This window comes from Larimichthys crocea, chromosome XV, assembly GCF_000972845.2.
Source record: "Larimichthys crocea isolate SSNF chromosome XV, L_crocea_2.0, whole genome shotgun sequence".
NCBI lineage: Eukaryota > Metazoa > Chordata > Actinopteri > Sciaenidae > Larimichthys > Larimichthys crocea.
In genome coordinates, this window is record NC_040025.1 from 23,103,507 (window position 1) to 23,122,668 (window position 19,162).

The following is a 19,162-nucleotide window of genomic DNA, read 5'->3' on the forward strand; positions in this document are numbered from 1 at the left end:
TAATTTTTTCACAGCTGAATCAAACACAGTGGCGCCTCACAGCAGCAAACAAAAACAGACAACCCTATTTTCAAATCTTTAATATTACAAAATAGTCATAATAAACCAAATTATGCACAGTGACAACAATCTTAGAAAATTAATCTAATTTGCAAAGACTCCCAAAATCAAATCTCTGGCCAATAAGATAAATTATTTCAAAGCGTAAAATAACCTTAAAATCTTAAATATGTGAGCCGGATTAAAAAACTACATGTCATTCATCATTCTTCCTGTGTGTTTATTCAACCAACACATGGCAGAAGTGTCGGCAAGATGACCTCTAAAATGAATAATTATAAACAGGGCTGTGAATAAATGATCTGATACCTGGCTGCAGAGGTGTCCTTTTTTTCCCCATTATTATTTCCCATGGCAAAATAAAAAATAAAATAAAAGGGGCAGGGAAGAAAAACATTGTTAACAGCTGATACTGAAATAATGCGAATCTGAGTTTAACACAAATATGCAGGACGCTGAAGAAAACAAGGCTGACACGTAAACGTCAAATACATTCAAACAGAACCAAATGCAAAGTCATGGTATCACAATCAAGACGTGTATTTCTGCAGAAATTCAGAATTCTTCGTTGGTTACATGATTTTCTGCAAAAAAGAGTCGTCATTTCTGAAATTTATGTTGTTTGCAAAACGTAAAGAAAAACGTCTACTTTCAACATCTACTTCCATCTGAAATGACTCGGTATGCTGATTGCTTATATAGAGTATCTGAGCGGTAACTTGTGAAAAAGTAGCCTGATCGTCCACGTACTGACTACTGACATTAAACATCACTGTACAACTTAAATTTTCATGCTTTTACTTTATTCCTAGTTTAAATGATGTTGTATGTGCTGACCAACAGGCTTCATGAATCAGTAACCTGTTGTGTGTGTTGCACACACGCCACATGATAAACCTGTCTTTAAAGCTAATTTTTGGATTTGTACATTACATCGGTTTTCTTTGTTCATAAACGGCATCGACAGCCACTCAGAGTTGCACATGAGGAGGAAACAGACGTGCTTCTTCCTGTTCCCACTGCAGAGCTTACAGTTCTGTGCTGCAGTAGCCTTTTACTGCAAAAAAAACAAAAAATACCTACATTAATTTGTTTTATCTTTAAGTGTCTGTGACCTGGAAAAATAAGACAGGAATGGAGGTAGTTATTTTTTCATTATTAGTTAATGGCATGAACTCATCTGGTTTGAAACATATTGAAGCTATGACAAGCACATCAGTCCTCTAAACAATTTGATATTTAAGGAATGAATTTAAACAATAATCCAAAATTAATTTAGTATTTTTTGTATGTTTTTTCCCCCTCATATTTAATTTAGAGTTCAGTTGCAGAACCAAAGGTTCAGATAAACTTAGCTCTGCGGTACCATCCTAAAATAACCCAAAATGCTGGTATCCCTAAAGGCGTTGCGACAGTCGTCTATTGCACGTTCCCCTCCAAGAACATCAAGTACTGTGAGCTCAGCTGGTGGAGGAGAGATGAATGACACAGACCAGGAGAAAGACAAAGGGGTGAAGAGGGAGGGCAGGGATGAGGAGAAATGTAGGGAAGGTAGCAAAAAAAAGCTGGTTTGTGTGTTCGTCGGTGTGTCTTTATGAACATGTCACAGTCTCTAACATAACGCTATAAAAGCAGCCGCGAGGAACGGATTCTTAGTTTGAGCTCTAAGCTGCAAGTGCTTCTCCAAAAACAGTAACAGAAGATCTTTATCTTCCTTGGACAAGGGTTGAAAAAAAAATCCTCAACAATCTACTCATTAAAGAGGCAGTGATAAACACAAAATGCCACAAAAACTTTGAACGCATGTTCAGAGTCTCTAGTCTGTGAAGACCCCAAAAACAGTTCTGAGGTCCCAGAAGCCCAGTGGTCTTTTTCTTATTGAGCAATAGGAGTGCAAGTCTGTCATCACTGCTCCCAAACTCCAAACACGAGACATCATTAAAAGGAAGAGGAAGCGGGAGCAGTGTCTGTGATTCTCAATGTTCAAGCGGCAAAATAGTCTGTCCCAGGGTCAAAGGTGAAACGATTGGAGGTCGCAGAAGATCCACACTGTGGTCCCGTCCTCGAGTGAATTAAACCAAGAGCTAAACTTTACCAGTATGTGGCCATATGATTTTATTCATAAAGTAAAAATGAAGACTCAAGGCCACGCTGAGAAGTTTCATCTTTCTTCTAGAGTAGTTCTGGTTTGATATAAGCAGACAAAAAGTCAAGTCCAAGATAACGTAAGTAGCCGGGACGGCGTCAGCATTTAGATGAGAACTCAAAAGGTTCTGAGTCGGGCTCAGAGGATTGCAGTGCATGCTAATAATAACCCCCAGAACAAAGCTCTGAAGAGTTGCGGTGCACAGCGTGTCAAAAGGCTGTTGTTCCTTTAACTCCCATTAACTTCTGGATTCTTCACAGGTCATGAAGGGGTCGCATCACCGAGAGGAAGTGGACTATAGCTTCATGTTGCTAAAGTCCTTGGACAGACTCTGCAGGTAAGCGTCGTGAATGGCACCGAGGAATTCTGGGTCGTTCTAGACGGGGAAGAAGTAAATGAGAGAGGGGTGAACAAACTACACCGGAGTGTGTTTCTTTGTTTCTTTTCAATGGAAACACACAAATTGTAAAACTGTTAATATCTCTGAATTATTTTTCAGAAAGGTGTAATTAAAAAAAAAAACTACTGATTCACAATTCCAAACAACTACATAAACCTGGTATGTGAAGTACGTCCCAAAAAAGGATTCTTGCTTGCCTTTTTGTGAATATGACACCCTGAACACAAGCTGGGGCACTGGGTTTGTGTTTGAAAATAATACCCAGGGAGCAGAGGCTGTTTTGCGATGTGCTATCAGGACTGCTTTTGTGTATTTTACGCCCATGCTGTACCTTAATAAGGTGAATCAGGGTCTCCTGTAGCTGTGTTTTGCTGCAGGGGGTTCGTGGAAGCTCTACAGCTCCTACAGAGGTTGAGGAGGGCTCGGAGGGGGCAGGAGGGACCACTGATGCTGCTGCTGTTGTCTTGTTGACTGACTGCTGGAAGGCGCTGGGGGAGAGAAGCACAGAAATCTCCGACCCTTGAACAGCAAGACCTGGACTCATTGGGACAGCCTGAGAATAGAAAAGGAAAGACAAGGAACAAGAAATGACAAGAATGAACAACATGCTGGATTATGAGCGTACATAGTGTTGTATAAAAGTATATGTGAGGAAAAAAAAGACACTTATCACATGACAAAAACAGCTGATAATAAAAGGCGTTGAACTTACAGACATTGGTTTGATTAGGTTTGGAGGCTGAGAGAAAACCTCCATCTCCTTGGCGTGCTGGAGAAGAGGTTTCCCCATGGGCTCTCGGAAGCTGTGAGGTGGGAACAATGTGCTGGGCAGGAAGTTAGGTGCAAGGATGGGTTTGTGGATGTCCGAACTCACAGGTGGCGCTGCAGGTTTGAGTGTGTTGAGTATCTCCTGTCCCAAATAGGCTGCAGGAGCTGCAGACGGTGCTGCAGGACTGGGAGGAGCAGCGCGAGGCTCTGAGGCAGCTGGAGGCACCATGAGAGGGGACAGCGAGCACAGAGGTTGGGGGTCTGACTTGGGGACCACTGACTGGAATACAGGGTTTGGGTGTAGCGTGTATGGAGCTGGGAGGAGGCCAGGGGCTTGGTGCCGCTGATTTGAACCGGGATCTTGACCTGCTATACGGGGAGGGAGGAGTGGGTTCTGGTGGGCTGGAGCGGGAAAAGATTGCCTCTGGAGGTAAGCAGAGGAGGAGTCACTAGAAGCAGTGGTGGTGTTCTGTGTGGGCATGGTGGGCAGAGGGGGGTCCTTAGGGAGGGATGAGCCAAAGAGTTCCTCAACTGTGATCTGCTTCACCATCGTGTGAGAACTCTGGTGGGTGAAAACAACATAAAAGAAAACGTGTGAGTACTGCTGAATGTGAGGGTTTACTGATATTCTCCCTTTTATATTAACTGTAATTAGAATACCATTAAAGTAGTAATGCACACAGTACATGTATGGCGATACTACTCCTCTGGTTTTAAATCACCTGAACCCAAGGCCAGTACTGACATAGTCACTTGTTTGGTACTAATTCACATCATGACATCACCAGACTGCATCCTTGATGATGATCCCATGTGCTGACACTCCACGCAACACAAACGTACACACATACTGGGAGAGTTAGCCTCTCAGCTCGTAGTTTAGCTGTCAAACCTCTAGTGGACTCTATTTCCAGCATGAGAGTCTCTTAGCAGCTGCTCATGGCTGGTTAGATCAACTGGACTACCAGAATGCTGTACCTGTCGTCCTGTGCAGGTCTCTGCTGATTTTTTTAAATGCTGAGAGAGACAGCTAGAATTTGGGGGTGTGTTTATAGTTTTGGGGCTGTTGGCTGGACAAAACCAGCAATCTGAAGACACCACGTTGAATTTGTGATGGGGACATGCGTGAAGCAATTCACTGGTTATTTGAAAAACATGATCAAAGATTTGTTTAAATAAGCCCTCTGCCTTGTATAAACCCTGGAGGTAAAATAATTACACCAGCAGCAGTGACTTGGTTTGGATGATTTGTCTCTGGCTGCCTGTTTGCAAAATGACCAACACTGTCAGCAGCTCTCTGCTGCCAAATGTTCAACCATACATTGGGTGACTGTGACAGCTGAGATGAAAACATGCACCTTCTCTTTGTCCTCCTCCACAGTCTCGATATGTAGGAGTTAACAGGACTACAACACTCAAAATATAAGTGTACGTACCTTTTCAGGTTGTGGTGTGCTGTGCATATGCTCTGTGGCGCTGATCGCTGCTTTCATATTAAGCTCTGCACACACATCTGCTTCACCTGTCTGAGCCTGCATCACACACACACAATCAAACACACAGAAATGAAATGGTACAGTCAATCTTCAAAAAAAAAAAAAAGATCTAACATAAATATATAGACTGGATGTAGTTACACTGTTATCTCAGATATGCCTGTGGGTGACTCATGAGTATGTACCTGCTGAGTCAGACCTGTGAAAGTGTTTGAGTGATTATGAGTTATGGGTGGACTAAAAAGAACATCCAGGATTTATTCCTCAGATTCTGTGTTGGTGTTGCACAGACCATGTACAGTCTGTCATCTAAATTCATGTTTTTGTGTATATATATATTCTGCAATAAAAAAAAAAAGTATTTTATTGGTAAGAAGCATCAGTATTCAAAATACTAACCTAAACAACATGTTCTGTTTGTGTGCGTTTACTCACTCTCTGGTACTCCTCCTTGGCTTTGCTGAGCAGTTCCAGGATGTCGATGGGTCGTGTTTCTGTGACACCGTTAGTCCTCCGTGGCTCTGCCCTCTCCGGTGACTCTCGCTGGGCATGGTCTGCTTCTTGTTTCACAATCCTGGAGGGAGAGTTAAAGTGTCACATAGAGTCTGTTATTTTAATTCACATACTCCTTGTGATGAAAGCAGAACTTCTTCGAAACTTACTTGACCATCAGCTGAGCGATGCGTTGACAGTCTCTCTTATCATAGAACCAAATACTGTAGATACCCACTGCAAGAGAAACACAAATATTGTATATTACATCATGTAGAGGAAGCAACATGACACAAGACAAAACGCTGTGCACATAAAAAGGTTTTAAAATAAGGTTTTACATTTGTTTGGAATTATGAATGTAGTGTGAACAGTTTGTGACACAAAAATACATTTAGACTGAAAGTCAATATCAGATAATACGAGGCCCACCGCCTACCATTTATCACTGTCAGTGTCAATGCACAATATCAACTGGGCACCCAGCCCAGGTGCTCTATGAAGCTGTCAGTTCTATTTTGTGTAATTTTAACGATCAATAATTAATTCTACTAAAGCCACAAATCACTGCAAAGAGTGCATCTGTGAATGAACAGAGTTTTCGATCTTTGCTACACAATCGGGTGACTGTTTTACTGTTTTGACTTACAAAAAGGGAAACAATCAAGGCGCAGTGAGAGAAGGACATGTTAGTACAGCAATAAGTACTGCGACAGTACTAGAGGGGTAGATTTAGCATGTCCACTTGTTGGTAGTGTTAGGAGAGGAGGTATGCTCTGAAGAGCTCGTCTTCAGGAGTCTTTATTTTCAGAGGTACAAAATGGCGCCCCTGGTCTGGTAGGAACTGGTAGCACATTCCACCAACGTGGAACAACAGACGAGAGGAGTCTGGATTGCCTGGAGCAAGCGGGTGGCAGAGCCAGGCGCTGTTCATTGGAGGTTGTGAGGTAACACATGCCTGTATAAGGACATTTTAACACTTAATGGTGAAACGTCATCAGCTATGATACAGTAAGACATTTTTAGGTGAAAAAAAAGTGAAAAGGGATAGTTGTGTTTTTTTTTTATTTTTTTTAAATGGGGCCAGACAGACAGAAGTTCTGTGCCAGGACTTCTAGGTAACACTATGACTATGCATAAGTACCTCAACACTTTAATGAGCTCACTAAAGGAAACTTTCCAGACACCAGACACCACATTTACCGTCACCCACCGGAAACTGACAACAAAATGTAAAATAAACAATGTCAGCATGTTTTACTGCAACAATAACGAGTTAATTTAACATGGCTTGTGTGTCATTTGTGTGTGATGAAACACAGACATCTTCAAGGTCCCTCAAGAGGCTATGGTATCCAAGCAACCGCTCTGTTTGTCTCCCTGCAGCATCCACTGCTACCAAGGGGAATATGTCGAGGTGTAAACAGGTGTCTGTGTGTGTGTGTCAAAGTACACCGGTTTCTCTAAACAACACTCTAAGTCTGAGTACACTCATCAGACTCAGGCGGTGAGTTCACTACTACTCTAAGAGGCTCTGTGTTAGACTCTTGGCTCTTCAAACTTTGGACTTTGTCGCGCTCAGCCTCGTCATTCCTTCTTTATTCCTCCAAATTCACAGCAGCAGGAGGAGTCTGACAACCCTCTCAAAGATTCTCTCACCCTATATATCAGAGACCCTCAATCTAAAGCACAGCGACCACACTTACACAGGAGAACTGAGCACTACCACGGATCCTCAGGAAGTTACAATACTGAAGAGGACAGACAGACTCAACAAACCTGAGTGAGAGCAGACGAAATCAACTGATGGCATAAAAAAAACAAACAGCAGAGGACACGTCAGAGAAAGCTTTTTACTCTGACCACTCCTCTAGAGTGGACTGTGAGCAGCAGTGTGGAAGTGTCTCCTGTTTTACTTTGCATTTCATCTGTCTGCAACTCAACTCACTCTGAAGATTTAAGATGCTACAGACAGCACTTGGACTCCAGTGAAGCTTCCGGAGGAGGTGCTCTGGCCTGAAGTCTAACAAGAAACTACATCATGTCGTCCATACCAGCCAGGCTGATGGGCATACCGAGTCCAAAGGGGGAGCAGTCTACTTTGACGTTGACCCTGGCCATGTTGTTTTTTCTCATTAGCAAACAAATGGGAAAACAGTCTAATTCCTTGTTCATTGCCTTGATGAAACTCCTGTTCAGACTTCTAATAGATTACCTCGGTGGGAGCGCCGTCAGTTACTTTCTGAAGATTTGAGGAATTTTACCACTTCTCCTTTTATTTATTTTTTTTCACCTTACTTCCTTTTGAACTCTTCCCATTAGGCTTATAGGAGTTTGATTGCAGCATTGGCACTTCACTGGATAAAGCACAATTAAATGATCCAAAAAAAAACATCAAGAAGGAGTGAGACCCATAAATCAATTTTTGGCTGTCGTCCCAATGCAGCGTGATATCAATTGTGGCCAAACCAAGCTGGAACTGTTGCCGTCTGCCAGGTCATGAGGGGAGAAAGCTCTTCAGAAGAAGTTTTCTTGCTAAATGAGATTCCAAGGAGCCAAAATGACTTCAAGCAAAAGGGGAAAAAAATGTTCCAGAGAACGGTGGGGAGGTATCTGTTCGGCATTTTCAGAGGTACCATTATTTTCTCTTTCATTTAATGTGTACGTGTGTGTGAATGCTTCTAAATCTATACAGCTGTCTACGTGCCAAGCATGCACAGTGTATACATTTATTTGACAGTGTTTTCATGATATATTATACCCGTGGCTAATGATGATTTGATCCCTTTAACGACACTCAAGAAAAATATTAGACCCCAGGCACTGAATAATAATCTCATCTCCCGACACAGAAATATGTCTGTACTTCATATGATATCTACTGTTTTAGCTTCTATTAAACAAGAATACTCACAGTTGCCGTTCCTGTAGAGCAGGAAAGGATCCTGCAGCTGGAACTCGAGGTCTTTGTTGATCGGCTCCACCAGGTTCTCTGTGCTCAGTCGGTTCATGATGGTGAAGCCATGGTGAGGCGAGGCAGACCTTAGACGAACAGAGATTACAAAGACTGTAAAATAATACTCAGGCAGTGCAAAGCCTAACCATCGCCTCTCTGTGTGAAATCTTACTTTGTCTTTTGTGAACAAGCACCAGCAAACTTCTTATGTTAATATGTCACTTAAAGGTGTGTGTGTGTGTGTGTGTGTGTCTAGCAGTGCAGTTACTGATTACGACCCTGTCACCTTGCCCTCTCCTTCCAACATGAGTTATCATGGACTTGGAGCCAGTGTTTAGTGTCTGCTCTGGGCTACTGTAGAAACAGACCCACAGCCTCGAGCTAAATTAGTATTAGGTCTATGCAAAATGAAAACATATTCAATGTTTGCTTATGTTTGATAAGTGAGCAGTAAATAGAGCCCCTTAAATCTGACACAGTGGACCTTTTAAAAAAAGTATTATTATTTATTTTTGGTAGCTGACAGAAAATCGATTTATTAGTTCTATAATCAGCTGATGGATCATTTTAAAAGTTCAAAAACAATGACATCAGATGCCAGAGCCGATATCTTGAAGTTGCTTATTTAGTTTGACCAAGAGCCAGAGAAACTGATCCGCATACATAAATCATTACCTGGTTTCACCTGGATCTATAGTTGAGTGCAATAAACAACTTAAAGGTCTGATCTATAACTCATATTTTAATCGCTTTCTCAATCGCCCTGGATTCACGTTGTAAGGTCTAATAAAAAAACACTGTGCACAAAGACGTATCAAGTCTCAAGTCTGAAAAAGGGGCGACGTGAATGTTTGTTTACAAAGACTGCGGCCTACGCACGTGCGCACACTTCGACAAACAAACAAACAAACAAACAAACGTAGCTCGAGTAAACAACCTTCACGGTGACTCGTTTGAAAACACTTCACGTGCTTACCTCGAATAAACAAACAGGGTGCCCTCGATTTCTGTCTTCTCCTGAAACCATAAAAGTGACATTAAACAACAACAACAACAACAACAACAACAACAACAGCGTCAATACACAGTTTATATTAGCCGAGCTAACGCTAACTTATTACCGGAAACTAACACAAACAAGAACACAGTGGCACTCGTATCTAAACAGCATGTCTGTGGATACATGTGTATAAGTTACAGTTTGACAAATATTAACATTTATTTTTGTTTGAATGTTTTTTTGTTTTTTGTTTTTTTAACGAGGAGTTAGCATTAGCATGCTAAGTGAACACTTAGCACGGCTCCCCACGAGACAGTTTCCGGTGTTTCTGACACACGTACCCATTCATTGGCTTTGGAGTTGAAGTTGTAAAGAGCCACCTGTCCGGTAACGTCGAGCAGTTTGTTTATGTACGGGTCCTGTCTCTGGAGAGCCGCTAAGCTCATCATGTGTCCGGCGTTCACGCTCTCCATCTTGGATGTGATTGTTGCTCCCGCACGGACGGATTTCGGCGGACACTTATAACTTCCGCTGTCCCTCCCGAAAAAACAGCTGCAGCAAAGAAAGTTTCCGAGAGATTTATTTATTTAATCCGCACAGATTAATCCGGAACCTAAATTAGGTCATTCATAATTTGTTAGAGTGTAACGAAATGTTTCTAGTCAGCCTTATGAGTTTAGCTTCAGCCAGTGTGCTCCCTAAAATCAAACTGCTTAATATTGCAAATAAATAAATAATAATTAAGGACAAAAACAAACAAACACGTGATGACAAAAATCGTCTTTGGTGCAAACAACTGACAATAATTTGGCAAAATAATGTATATTGTATGATTACTTTACTTCTCTGTGTGTGCTTTTTAAATAACACGTTTAATTAAACCAAAGAAAAATAAGTTACATAACTTGGGGCTGATTAAAAGGACAATAGAAACTAGAGATGGGTCTGATGAATATTACACACTGTAACAAAATAAAGATTATATATTTTTTCTTATAATTAAAGATCACGTGTCTACAGGAAAGATCATGACAGTATCTATAGTTTACACAGGCTCTATATTCCAAATGGCTGCACTGCAATACTTATTCCAATCTGACATGTGGTCTTTAATCTGGAAACCTTTATGGATCTACTAAACACGTTGTTTGACTCACAGTTAATCAGTTGTTTCAATGAATTCACAAGATTTCTGCAGTTTTTAGTTCTACAAAACCTCACTAAAACACACACACTGGTGAAACAACATATAACAGAACAATTAAAAATCAGTAGGCTACATCCTGAAAGAGCCTCTAATGTTTTATATTCATTGTAATTATTTGTAGTGAACACTTTAAAATCAACTTCGAAAAACAAACATTTCTCTTGGACCAGTTGGGGTGCAGCTGCCTGCATCACCTGCCTCTATGAAGGGAACATTGGGGCAGGGATTATAATCGGAGGATTACGCACTCAGGTAATCCAATCACTGTTAACCTTCCAGCACAGCCCCGACAACTCATTTCCTCTCGAATCGCCGCAGAGTGAGAGCAGAAAACGGTGCTATGATGAGGCCCCAGAGAAGAGCCAGGTGACAGAATGCCGTTCATTATAAGGGGAAGACCCCTGAGGGGTAAGTCCAACGACCTGGAATAGAGTCAGTCTTTGGGGATTTAACCGGGCGGATGGGATGAGGCCAGGCTGTTTATCCTCCTGGCCAGAAATGATGAAAATCAGAGTAACCTACAGAGATTGACACTGATCTGAATGGGTTAAAATCAGCCTGAACATGGACAGAAATATAGATCGGGCAGATTCAGTGCGTGTTATGTTGTGTTGTGAATGAGTTATAAATCAGGCTACACTTTCAGGGATGAGGCCTTTAACTGGTGGGCGTCTCTGTGTGTTTGTGTCACATGCTGCTTAATTCATAGAACATTGTTAATACAATTTATGCAACTTGATCTCCAGGCTGACTTCTCACTGGCTTCACTGGCTGTTTGCTGTCACCTCCCCAGTTTTTATAACGATTGATCTCTCGTCTCACAAAACATCAACTGTATGGCTGTTGATGTTTTCAAATCATGAATCATGAGCGTTGTCTGTCTGAAAAGATTTGGCATCCCACCCAGACTTCATTTTGAAGCTGAGACGCGCGTCTGACGTTTCGTGGGCAGCAACAGGTGCACATCCAGTTTGATTCCATTTTTCCTGCAGCCTGTGGCGGCTCTAACTTGTCTCTGAACCGTCCACAGCCACAGTGAGCATAATTGACAGCAGTGGATTGACCGCGCTGCTGTCAGCGCGTCCTCTCGGATCCGCCGTGAATCTGCAGTCAAGGCACCCGGATGTGGCGAAAATGTTTGGCGCTCCTCTCCTCAGGGTTTGCGCTGGCAAAACATTTTATAATTCAGGTTAGCGGCTCGGCACAGGCTCGTCGCGCGTCGACACCTTTTTGGATGTTTTTTCCAACAATGAGTTGGATTTAAAACGGATCTTTTCAATGTGGATTCGAGGATGCAAGAAGCAGATGAACAGTCTGAAAAAAAAAAAAAAAAAAAAAAAAGCCGTGCGTGGAGCGCAGGAGGAGAGTTGGAGCGCTGCGAGAGAGGGAGAGAGAGAGAGAGAGAGAGAGGGGGCGAGGGCGCTCGTTTGGTTTATTCTCTGGATGTCTGTTTATTCTATGTGATTATATGATCCGAGTCGTGTCTCCTTCTAGGAATATATCCAACTTATTTTAGTACATACAATGAGCATTAAGTGCATTTTCTTGGCTTGCGTAATTGTTATGACAGCAGTCATCAAATCCATTTGGAAACGAATTGTTCTTCGAAAAATGGTTGACTATGTTTGGTGTAATATTACGGTCAATTGGTGATTTTGGACCCATGTGACAGCTTGTTGAGGATGCGTTGGATTTGTGCGCCATCCATCTACTGCTAAAACAACTTTTCAAGTAAATCCCGGTCCGTTATTAGACGTGGTCCAAACAGACACTGTTGCCACCACAGGTAACCAAGTAAAGTCGAGAACAGCAGCTGAGAGTCAACAGTTGTTATCCAGCAACCTGTGACAGATGTGTGCTACTGCTGAGATTATCCCAGAAATGTCAAGACAGGTTGTGATCATGATTAAATGACAGACTGCACTTGTTATTCTGCACCTGTAGTGATATTATGATGTGTGATGAGGAGGATCAGCTGTCCTGTAGAACTAATATCCTCCTCATTCAGTAAATTTGTGTTTAAATATCTTACCTAAACATATCTCACCTGGCATCAGGGTAAAATCAAATGAAGCTGGTTGTGTTGAGACTTTCTTTTGACACATTAATACCTTAATAGAATACAATCACTTGATTAAAAATCAAGAATCGGTGCCATCTTTCTGTGCTGGATTTATTCATGCATTATTCACGAGGAGCTTCATTCATCAGTTTAGTTAGTTATGATGTTTTTCTGATGGACAGTCAGTGGTTTTGATTTCATCTTCTCAGTGTGAGTTCTGTTTTAGTTGGATGACGCTCATCCTGATGTGATTCTGCTGTAGAGTTACAGTGAACTGTTTCAAGGGCACTGTCTTTGTCACTCGTGGTTTGCATTGATTTTAATGACTCTCACTATCTCTGTAATTCATGCAGACTGTCCTACTCTTTCTCTCTCTTTGTGTCTCTTCGTCACTCCCTTCAATCCAATCCTCCTCCTCCTCCTCCTCCTTCTCATCCTCTCTTCTTCCTTTTCTTCTCAGTTTTCTGCCCAGTATATTTCTACATCTCAAAGTTCCGCTTTAATCTTCCTTTGGCCTGGTGGACAGTTGTGTGCATTTTTAAGCATATATTAAAGCTGTATAGGCAGTAATATAACACATTTACATATATTTGGTCTGCATAAATCACAAAATGAGTACATTAAGTCCCATGATTGAAGCTCTTTATAATTTTACAGTTTGCTCATATAAAATCCGGGCATGTCTCTGCTCCTAGAAACATTTTAAATTGAAATACAGATCATTCTTTAACTTGCGGCAAGTGGGATCTCTGTATCACCAATGTGTGTTTCTTTGCTTCTCTTTCCCCTTTGTTGTAAAAAGCACAAGATGAAGTTACCTAATATTATTTATTACTCCTTTGTGTTATGGTAGTGAGTTTTATATTTTCCAGTTACATATAATGAACATTTTTGGATAGACATATAATTATTGTATTATGTATTTGGTATAGAAACATTAGGCCTGTGGTAATTGACATGAATAGTTTGGCATTGTTAATGTTAAAGCTGTTATGTGTAAACATTTTGGTACCCCCTAGTGGTTGCCTCAAAAACAACACAATGCCAGACAGCTGCTATAGCTATTTTTTTCTTGAAATGTTCTGATGCCGGGTCAGCTGTTGCATAGGTAATATGCTGTTTGCAGACGTTTTTGTTTTTAATCACACTCAGCCTCAAAATATTATAATCATTTTGTCTTGTTTCCCACCCTGTCCCTCCAGGGGCACAGTATGCCAGCAACAGAAGGACCTCTTCCTCCAATGACACCTCGGCGCTCTGGTCAGAAAGCCACACCCGTCTGCACCAGCTCCATCCACCAGAGCCCCTGCAGGCCCCGCCCTGCACCGGTAAACCCGTTGGCTCCTCTTTTGGCCTCCTTGGGGCCAACAGCGGCATTCAGGGCCCAGGTGGCACTGGCACTGGTGTCAGCCCGGTTCTCGCTTGGCATGCTGCCATTAGCGCAGCTCGCCAAGCACAGGGTGATGGTGCAAAGCCCGACATGAGTTCACGGCCCTCGGTTTGCACCACTGGGCCACCTCCTGTGGGCTCACTTGCGCAGAGGAAAAGGCAGCAGTACGCCAAAAGCAAAAAGCAGGGAGGATCTACCAACAGCAGGCCACCCAGAGCTCTGTTCTGCCTCACCCTCAACAACCCCATTCGCAGGGCCTGCATCAGCCTGGTGGAGTGGAAGTATCCTTTAGACCAGAGAAGAGGCTCTGCTTTAATGGATGGACGACAGATGTTTGGGTGTCTGGATGGATTTGGTTTGTTTGCCTGGATAGATTGCTTCATATATTATTGAATGAATGGTTGGAAGTGGTGGTGGGTTAATAAATGAATGTATAACTTGAAACACATGGACCATAACTTCAGTGTTACAATAGAAATGTCCTATAGGCTACAAGATGACTGGCAGTGAAAAACAAAGATGTTTTTTTCTATTTTTATTCTATGTTTGAATCTACCAAAGCCGTATTATATACGTTCAGTTATTTCATTAACTTACACATTAGTTTTTCATGCTTTTTTTCTACCACAGTGAGAAAGACAGAGAGAGAGAGAGAGAGAAAACAAGGACAATATAAATGAGAACTTAAATGAAGTTATCATAACCTGTTATGATGCAGAAACCTCCAAAACCCTGATACCATTATCTTAATTTTTAAATGTCTCTCTTTGAAATAACTGTCTTCCTTAACACTTTGTGTCTCTTTCCAGACCATTTGATATCTTTATACTGCTGTCTATTTTTGCCAATTGTGTGGCCTTAGCCATCTACATCCCTTTTCCCGGAGACGACTCCAACTCTACTAACCAAGAGCTGGTGAGTGGCACTTGGAAAATACAGAAACAAGGCTAGTTGATGTACAAGATAAACTGGGGTTTGCTGAAATATATTGCACATCAATTTTTACACTGTATTGCCATTTATATATCCCTAAAGTACATAACAGCAGGATATAGTGTGTGACAGATATGGAAGGGTTAACAAGTAACAAGAAGTAACAAGTGAAGTGATGTTGCATGTGACAGCACCTGCATTTGTTTGAATAAAAGAGAGAATACACTTTTTTGCATTAAAATCAGGAAAAAGTCACTTAACAAATCTTAAAGTTTCAGTTCACCAAAAGTATCAATGAGCATACTTTACGTTACATGACCATAACGGTATGGATCAATGCAGATAATTTTGGTTGCAATGCCCAAGTTTTGCGATATTCAATTTTTAGATTTTTGACTCAACTTCAACGTAATGACATAACTGACTCTGGCTCTGAAGATATTGCCTGCTGAATGTGCAGCAAAGGTTAAAGATTGTTTTTTTTGCTGTACTACTAGATGCTTGTGCCACTCTTTGTCATCAGCCAGATTACACACAAAAGCCAGACACAACACCTTTGCATGAGTGTGATCGGCTTGACATGTGAGTTGCGTCAAAGGGCTTTCCCGGCATGTTTGGATGGATGTGTTGGGTTTCATTGTTTTGTTGACACACACACACACACACACACACACACACACACACACACACACACACACACACACACACACACACAAATACTGGTGCACATGCACAAATACACACTCAGTGGGGCCAGCACATCTGCGTTGTACACAGCAGCTTTCCTGTGGAGCGAGAGCATCTCTGAGGTGGAAAGACGGCGAGGCAGTGAGAGATGAAAACTAGTGTGTCCATACTTACAGTGTAATTTGACAGCATCAAACCAGAAACTAATAATTACTAGTAAATACAATGCAATGTGTGAATCTAACACAGATCTGATTATGTTTTACAGTCAAATAACTTGTTGAAAATATGTTGTGATTTGTTTGAATTTCTTCTTAAAATCAGGAACCTTTAGCTTGTTGTTCTGGTTTTAGGCTGTATTCACACAGTGTTGGCACAATGTAGAAAACCTCCAATTGTCCTGACTCGGACATGTTCACACATTATTTCAAGATCATTTGAACACCCAGAATTAGCTATATCCATTGTGTTACATATCTATAGATGTACAACAAGTTAAACCAGGTAAAAACAAATGGTACAAATACTTTCTTTCTTAATTTGATTTTATTAAAATTAAACTAGCATTGCAACTTTTTTTTGCCACTAGCTTGTTTACACCTTTGCATTTATTTTTTGTTATAAGGATGATCTCACAGCTGTCAGAAATTTGCAATATCTCCAACTCAGAATTAAAACTTAGTGGCTGACTGCCCCATGGCGGTTCATTATTGTGGTCTGACAGGTACATGGCATTATACATTATTATAGAGCCACAAGTTCTGCAGAGGGAGGAGGTGTTGGGTCAACCGAATGTGGGACTTTGTTGTAGGAGAGGCAACCGACAACACAACACTGGGTTTCTTTCACCATGACCACCAGTGTTCCCTGTCCATAACAACTTTTTTTTATCATGACAATAAGATCCTTTAACCAAAGTTAGCTTTAACCCTAAAAGCTGCATTTTCTTACTAAAGTTTATTTGTTGTCAGAACAGAACTAGACTAGGATGCAAAAAGCAAAAATGTCTACAAAGAAAGCTTCTGCTCTTGTAAATTTATTTATTTTTAGTTAAAAAAAATCTTTCTACCTCAGATTTTATTACCAAAAGAGCAGTTTAGTTTTTTGGGTATTAGTTTAATCCTCTAAGTCTAGCAGTGCCCTCAGAGGACTTTTTCATTTAGTACAAACATTTGCTTTTTTCTCTGAGGCTGGCAAGGGACCTCCTTAGCTTCACAGGGGATTGTGTGTGCGTCTATGTGTGTGTGTGTGTGTGTGTTGTGTGTCTACACGGGTGTAGAGTGAGCGAGTGAGAGACGGACACAGAGAAACGTAGCATGTTCCCTCAACAGATGGGGATTATTCATGCCGTCCAAGTCTACGCTCATCACTCACTGTACAGTATGTGTGTCTTTGCATGAAAGAGAAAGTGTGAATGTTTGTGCAGCTTCTTGCTTTTCTGTGGTGTAAGAGTCACAGGTAACATTGTTTTTAGAGATGAGATGTCTAATCATCTTAATTTGATGCAAGTGTCAGTGTGTCAGTGTTGTTGATCTTTTATATGATTTTTTTTTTGAACATTTATTAAAACATATTCCTTGACAAGACATCCACACAGTGTTAGAGTATCAATGGGAGGGTGGTGGGGGGGGAGGCGGTGGGGTGTGTTAAATTGAGAAAAAGAGGAACTGACAGAGGAGAGAAAACAGGGGAAAACAAGAATGGAAAGCGTAGGAAGAGACTGCGGGCAGTTAACTAGACAGAAAGACAGAGTTAGTAATCTGAAGGTAATGGAGGACGAGAAGAGAGTGCGGGACACAGTGTGAGCGACCAACAAAACAAAACAGAAAGAAGAAAAATTCACACAAGCCGATCGATTTCAAATTGCTGCTTGTGTGTCAGATTTGGTGTGACTTCTGATGTCTATTCTAGCATGTGATTCATGTGCAATATGTTCTGCTGTTTGTTTGAACACATTGAACATATTCCAGATAGATAGATAGATAGATAAGATAGATAGATAGATAGATAGATAGATAGATAGATAGATAGATAGATAGATAGATAGATAGATAGATAGATGAGATAGATAGATAGATAGATAGATGATAGATAGATAGATAGAATGTACACTTGTAGCACTCGCCCTACATCTCTCCAACCATCCATCTCTCTCTTGCCCCCTCTCTCTCTCTTCCCTCTCCACTCATTAACTGACTAATCCACAGCCCAGCTTAATCCCTCGACCTCGTCTCTCCTCACACACAGCTCTGCACGGTTGCACGCATTCACTCAAATACATGATTCCACAGACAAGCAGTGATATTGCTTCACTTGACTCACAAGAGCTCTAGTGATATGTCCTACTTGTTGAATGCAACATTTCTTCAACACTTCCAAACCGTCCAACTATTTTTATCTTTTTTTTCAATGATGAATACTACTTAATACTGAAATTTGCAACATGAAAGTAAGAGCGTGATAAACCTTGGTAAACTAAGTGGACATTTTGATATTGTTATGTCCATGTTCAGATTTTCTCTGTGTTGTAATCCATTTGGGAGCTAAGTAATGTTAACTATCTGCATTCCATGTTAAATAGTTAAAACCTGCAAAAACATCACGTATGTCCATTTAAAAGATGTACCATGAAATCTAATTGAACAAGCAGAAAAATCCACCATTAACTATAATGGAGCAGACATGCCAAAGTGGAAAATGTATTATATTCATTTGAGGTGCATATAATGGGACAACAGGAAACACAATAATACATTTTCATGGCTCTGTTCACATGAGACTTATTTAGCTGCAGCTGCCTTCCTCTTTCCCATCCTGAAGGAGCCGATCAACAACACCTACACACTCTCTAAAAAGGATGAAGCAAAAGTTGTGGAAATACTACTATGGTGAGAAAGACAATCCCTGTTCCCAACTTGAATGATGTAGAGCATGAGAAGGACTGTGTATTATGGCCTCTATAGAAATACTGTACTCATATATATATTGTTACGGCTGCCGCTGGCTACCGTTTGGTTGGCTGTGGTTTGTCAATTGGGAGTCCTCAATCAACCCCAGCTGCATTTTAAAAGTTTGTGTGTCCGCAGTTCAGGGCAGCTGGAACCTGTGATGAGTGCACCTCGCTTTTGGTTACTGTAATTCATTCAAACGTCATTTTGTGTATTGTTTATTAGTCCCTAGAGCTTTTTTGTTATATTTCTTTGTGTACGTGCACCCTCCTTCCACTTCTTCGCATAGAGGACTGTGGCTGAAACATGTGAAAAAACACTTTATCTATAGAGCTAGTGTTTAGTTTGTCTGTTCTGCTCTACACATGGTAGAAGAGGTCCCATCACACCTGTAGATATAAAACGCAACCGTTCTTATCTTCAACTGATTATACACTGAAAAACACACCGTGTTAATTTCATTTTAGTCATTTCTGTTAATAGACCCCCTAAAATCTCACACACTGGCCCTTTAATTTAACTCATAACTACACTGAATGGCTGCTAAACATGCACCTGCAAGGACGCAATTATGGACTGAACGAAATGTAACTATGAATCAAATTCTGTGATCACAT

General features: G+C 41.1%; 2 protein-coding genes across 2 annotated transcripts in view; one reads left to right on the plus strand and one right to left on the minus strand.

Annotated features, from left to right (window-relative positions):
• Positions 1-65: 65 nt before the first annotated feature.
• Positions 66-9,850, minus strand: dcp1a (decapping mRNA 1A). Its single transcript, XM_027288444.1, has 9 exons — positions 9,660-9,850; positions 9,295-9,335; positions 8,277-8,404; positions 5,533-5,599; positions 5,306-5,444; positions 4,811-4,906; positions 3,319-3,936; positions 2,938-3,159; positions 66-2,582 (listed from the first exon to the last, which is right to left on the minus strand). Exons 1-9 carry the CDS (start codon positions 9,789-9,791, stop codon positions 2,502-2,504), a joined length of 1,524 nt encoding a protein of 507 aa, XP_027144245.1. The 5' UTR covers positions 9,792-9,850; the 3' UTR covers positions 66-2,501.
• An 850-nt stretch (positions 9,851-10,700) lies between these two features.
• Positions 10,701-19,162, plus strand: part of LOC113747731 (voltage-dependent L-type calcium channel subunit alpha-1D-like) — a 41,589-nt gene continuing 33,127 nt past the window's right edge. Inside the window, exons 1-3 of the mRNA XM_027288569.1 lie at positions 10,701-10,933; positions 13,790-14,258; positions 14,787-14,892. Coding sequence (XP_027144370.1) covers positions 10,900-10,933; positions 13,790-14,258; positions 14,787-14,892 — 609 coding nt within the window. The 5' untranslated portion in view covers positions 10,701-10,899. The remainder of the gene's footprint in view (positions 10,934-13,789; positions 14,259-14,786; positions 14,893-19,162) is intronic.

Coding starts and splice junctions, on each gene's coding strand:
- dcp1a (XM_027288444.1), bottom strand. CDS start 9,791: ATGGAGAGCGTGAACGCCGGACACATGATGAGCTTAGCGGCTCTCCAG. Junction 8,405..9,294: donor ACCCTGTTTGTTTATTCGAG/GTAAGCACGTGA, acceptor TGTTCGTCTAAG/GTCTGCCTCGCCTCACCATG. Junction 5,600..8,276: donor GCTCTACAGGAACGGCAACT/GTGAGTATTCTT, acceptor TTTCTCTTGCAG/TGGGTATCTACAGTATTTGG.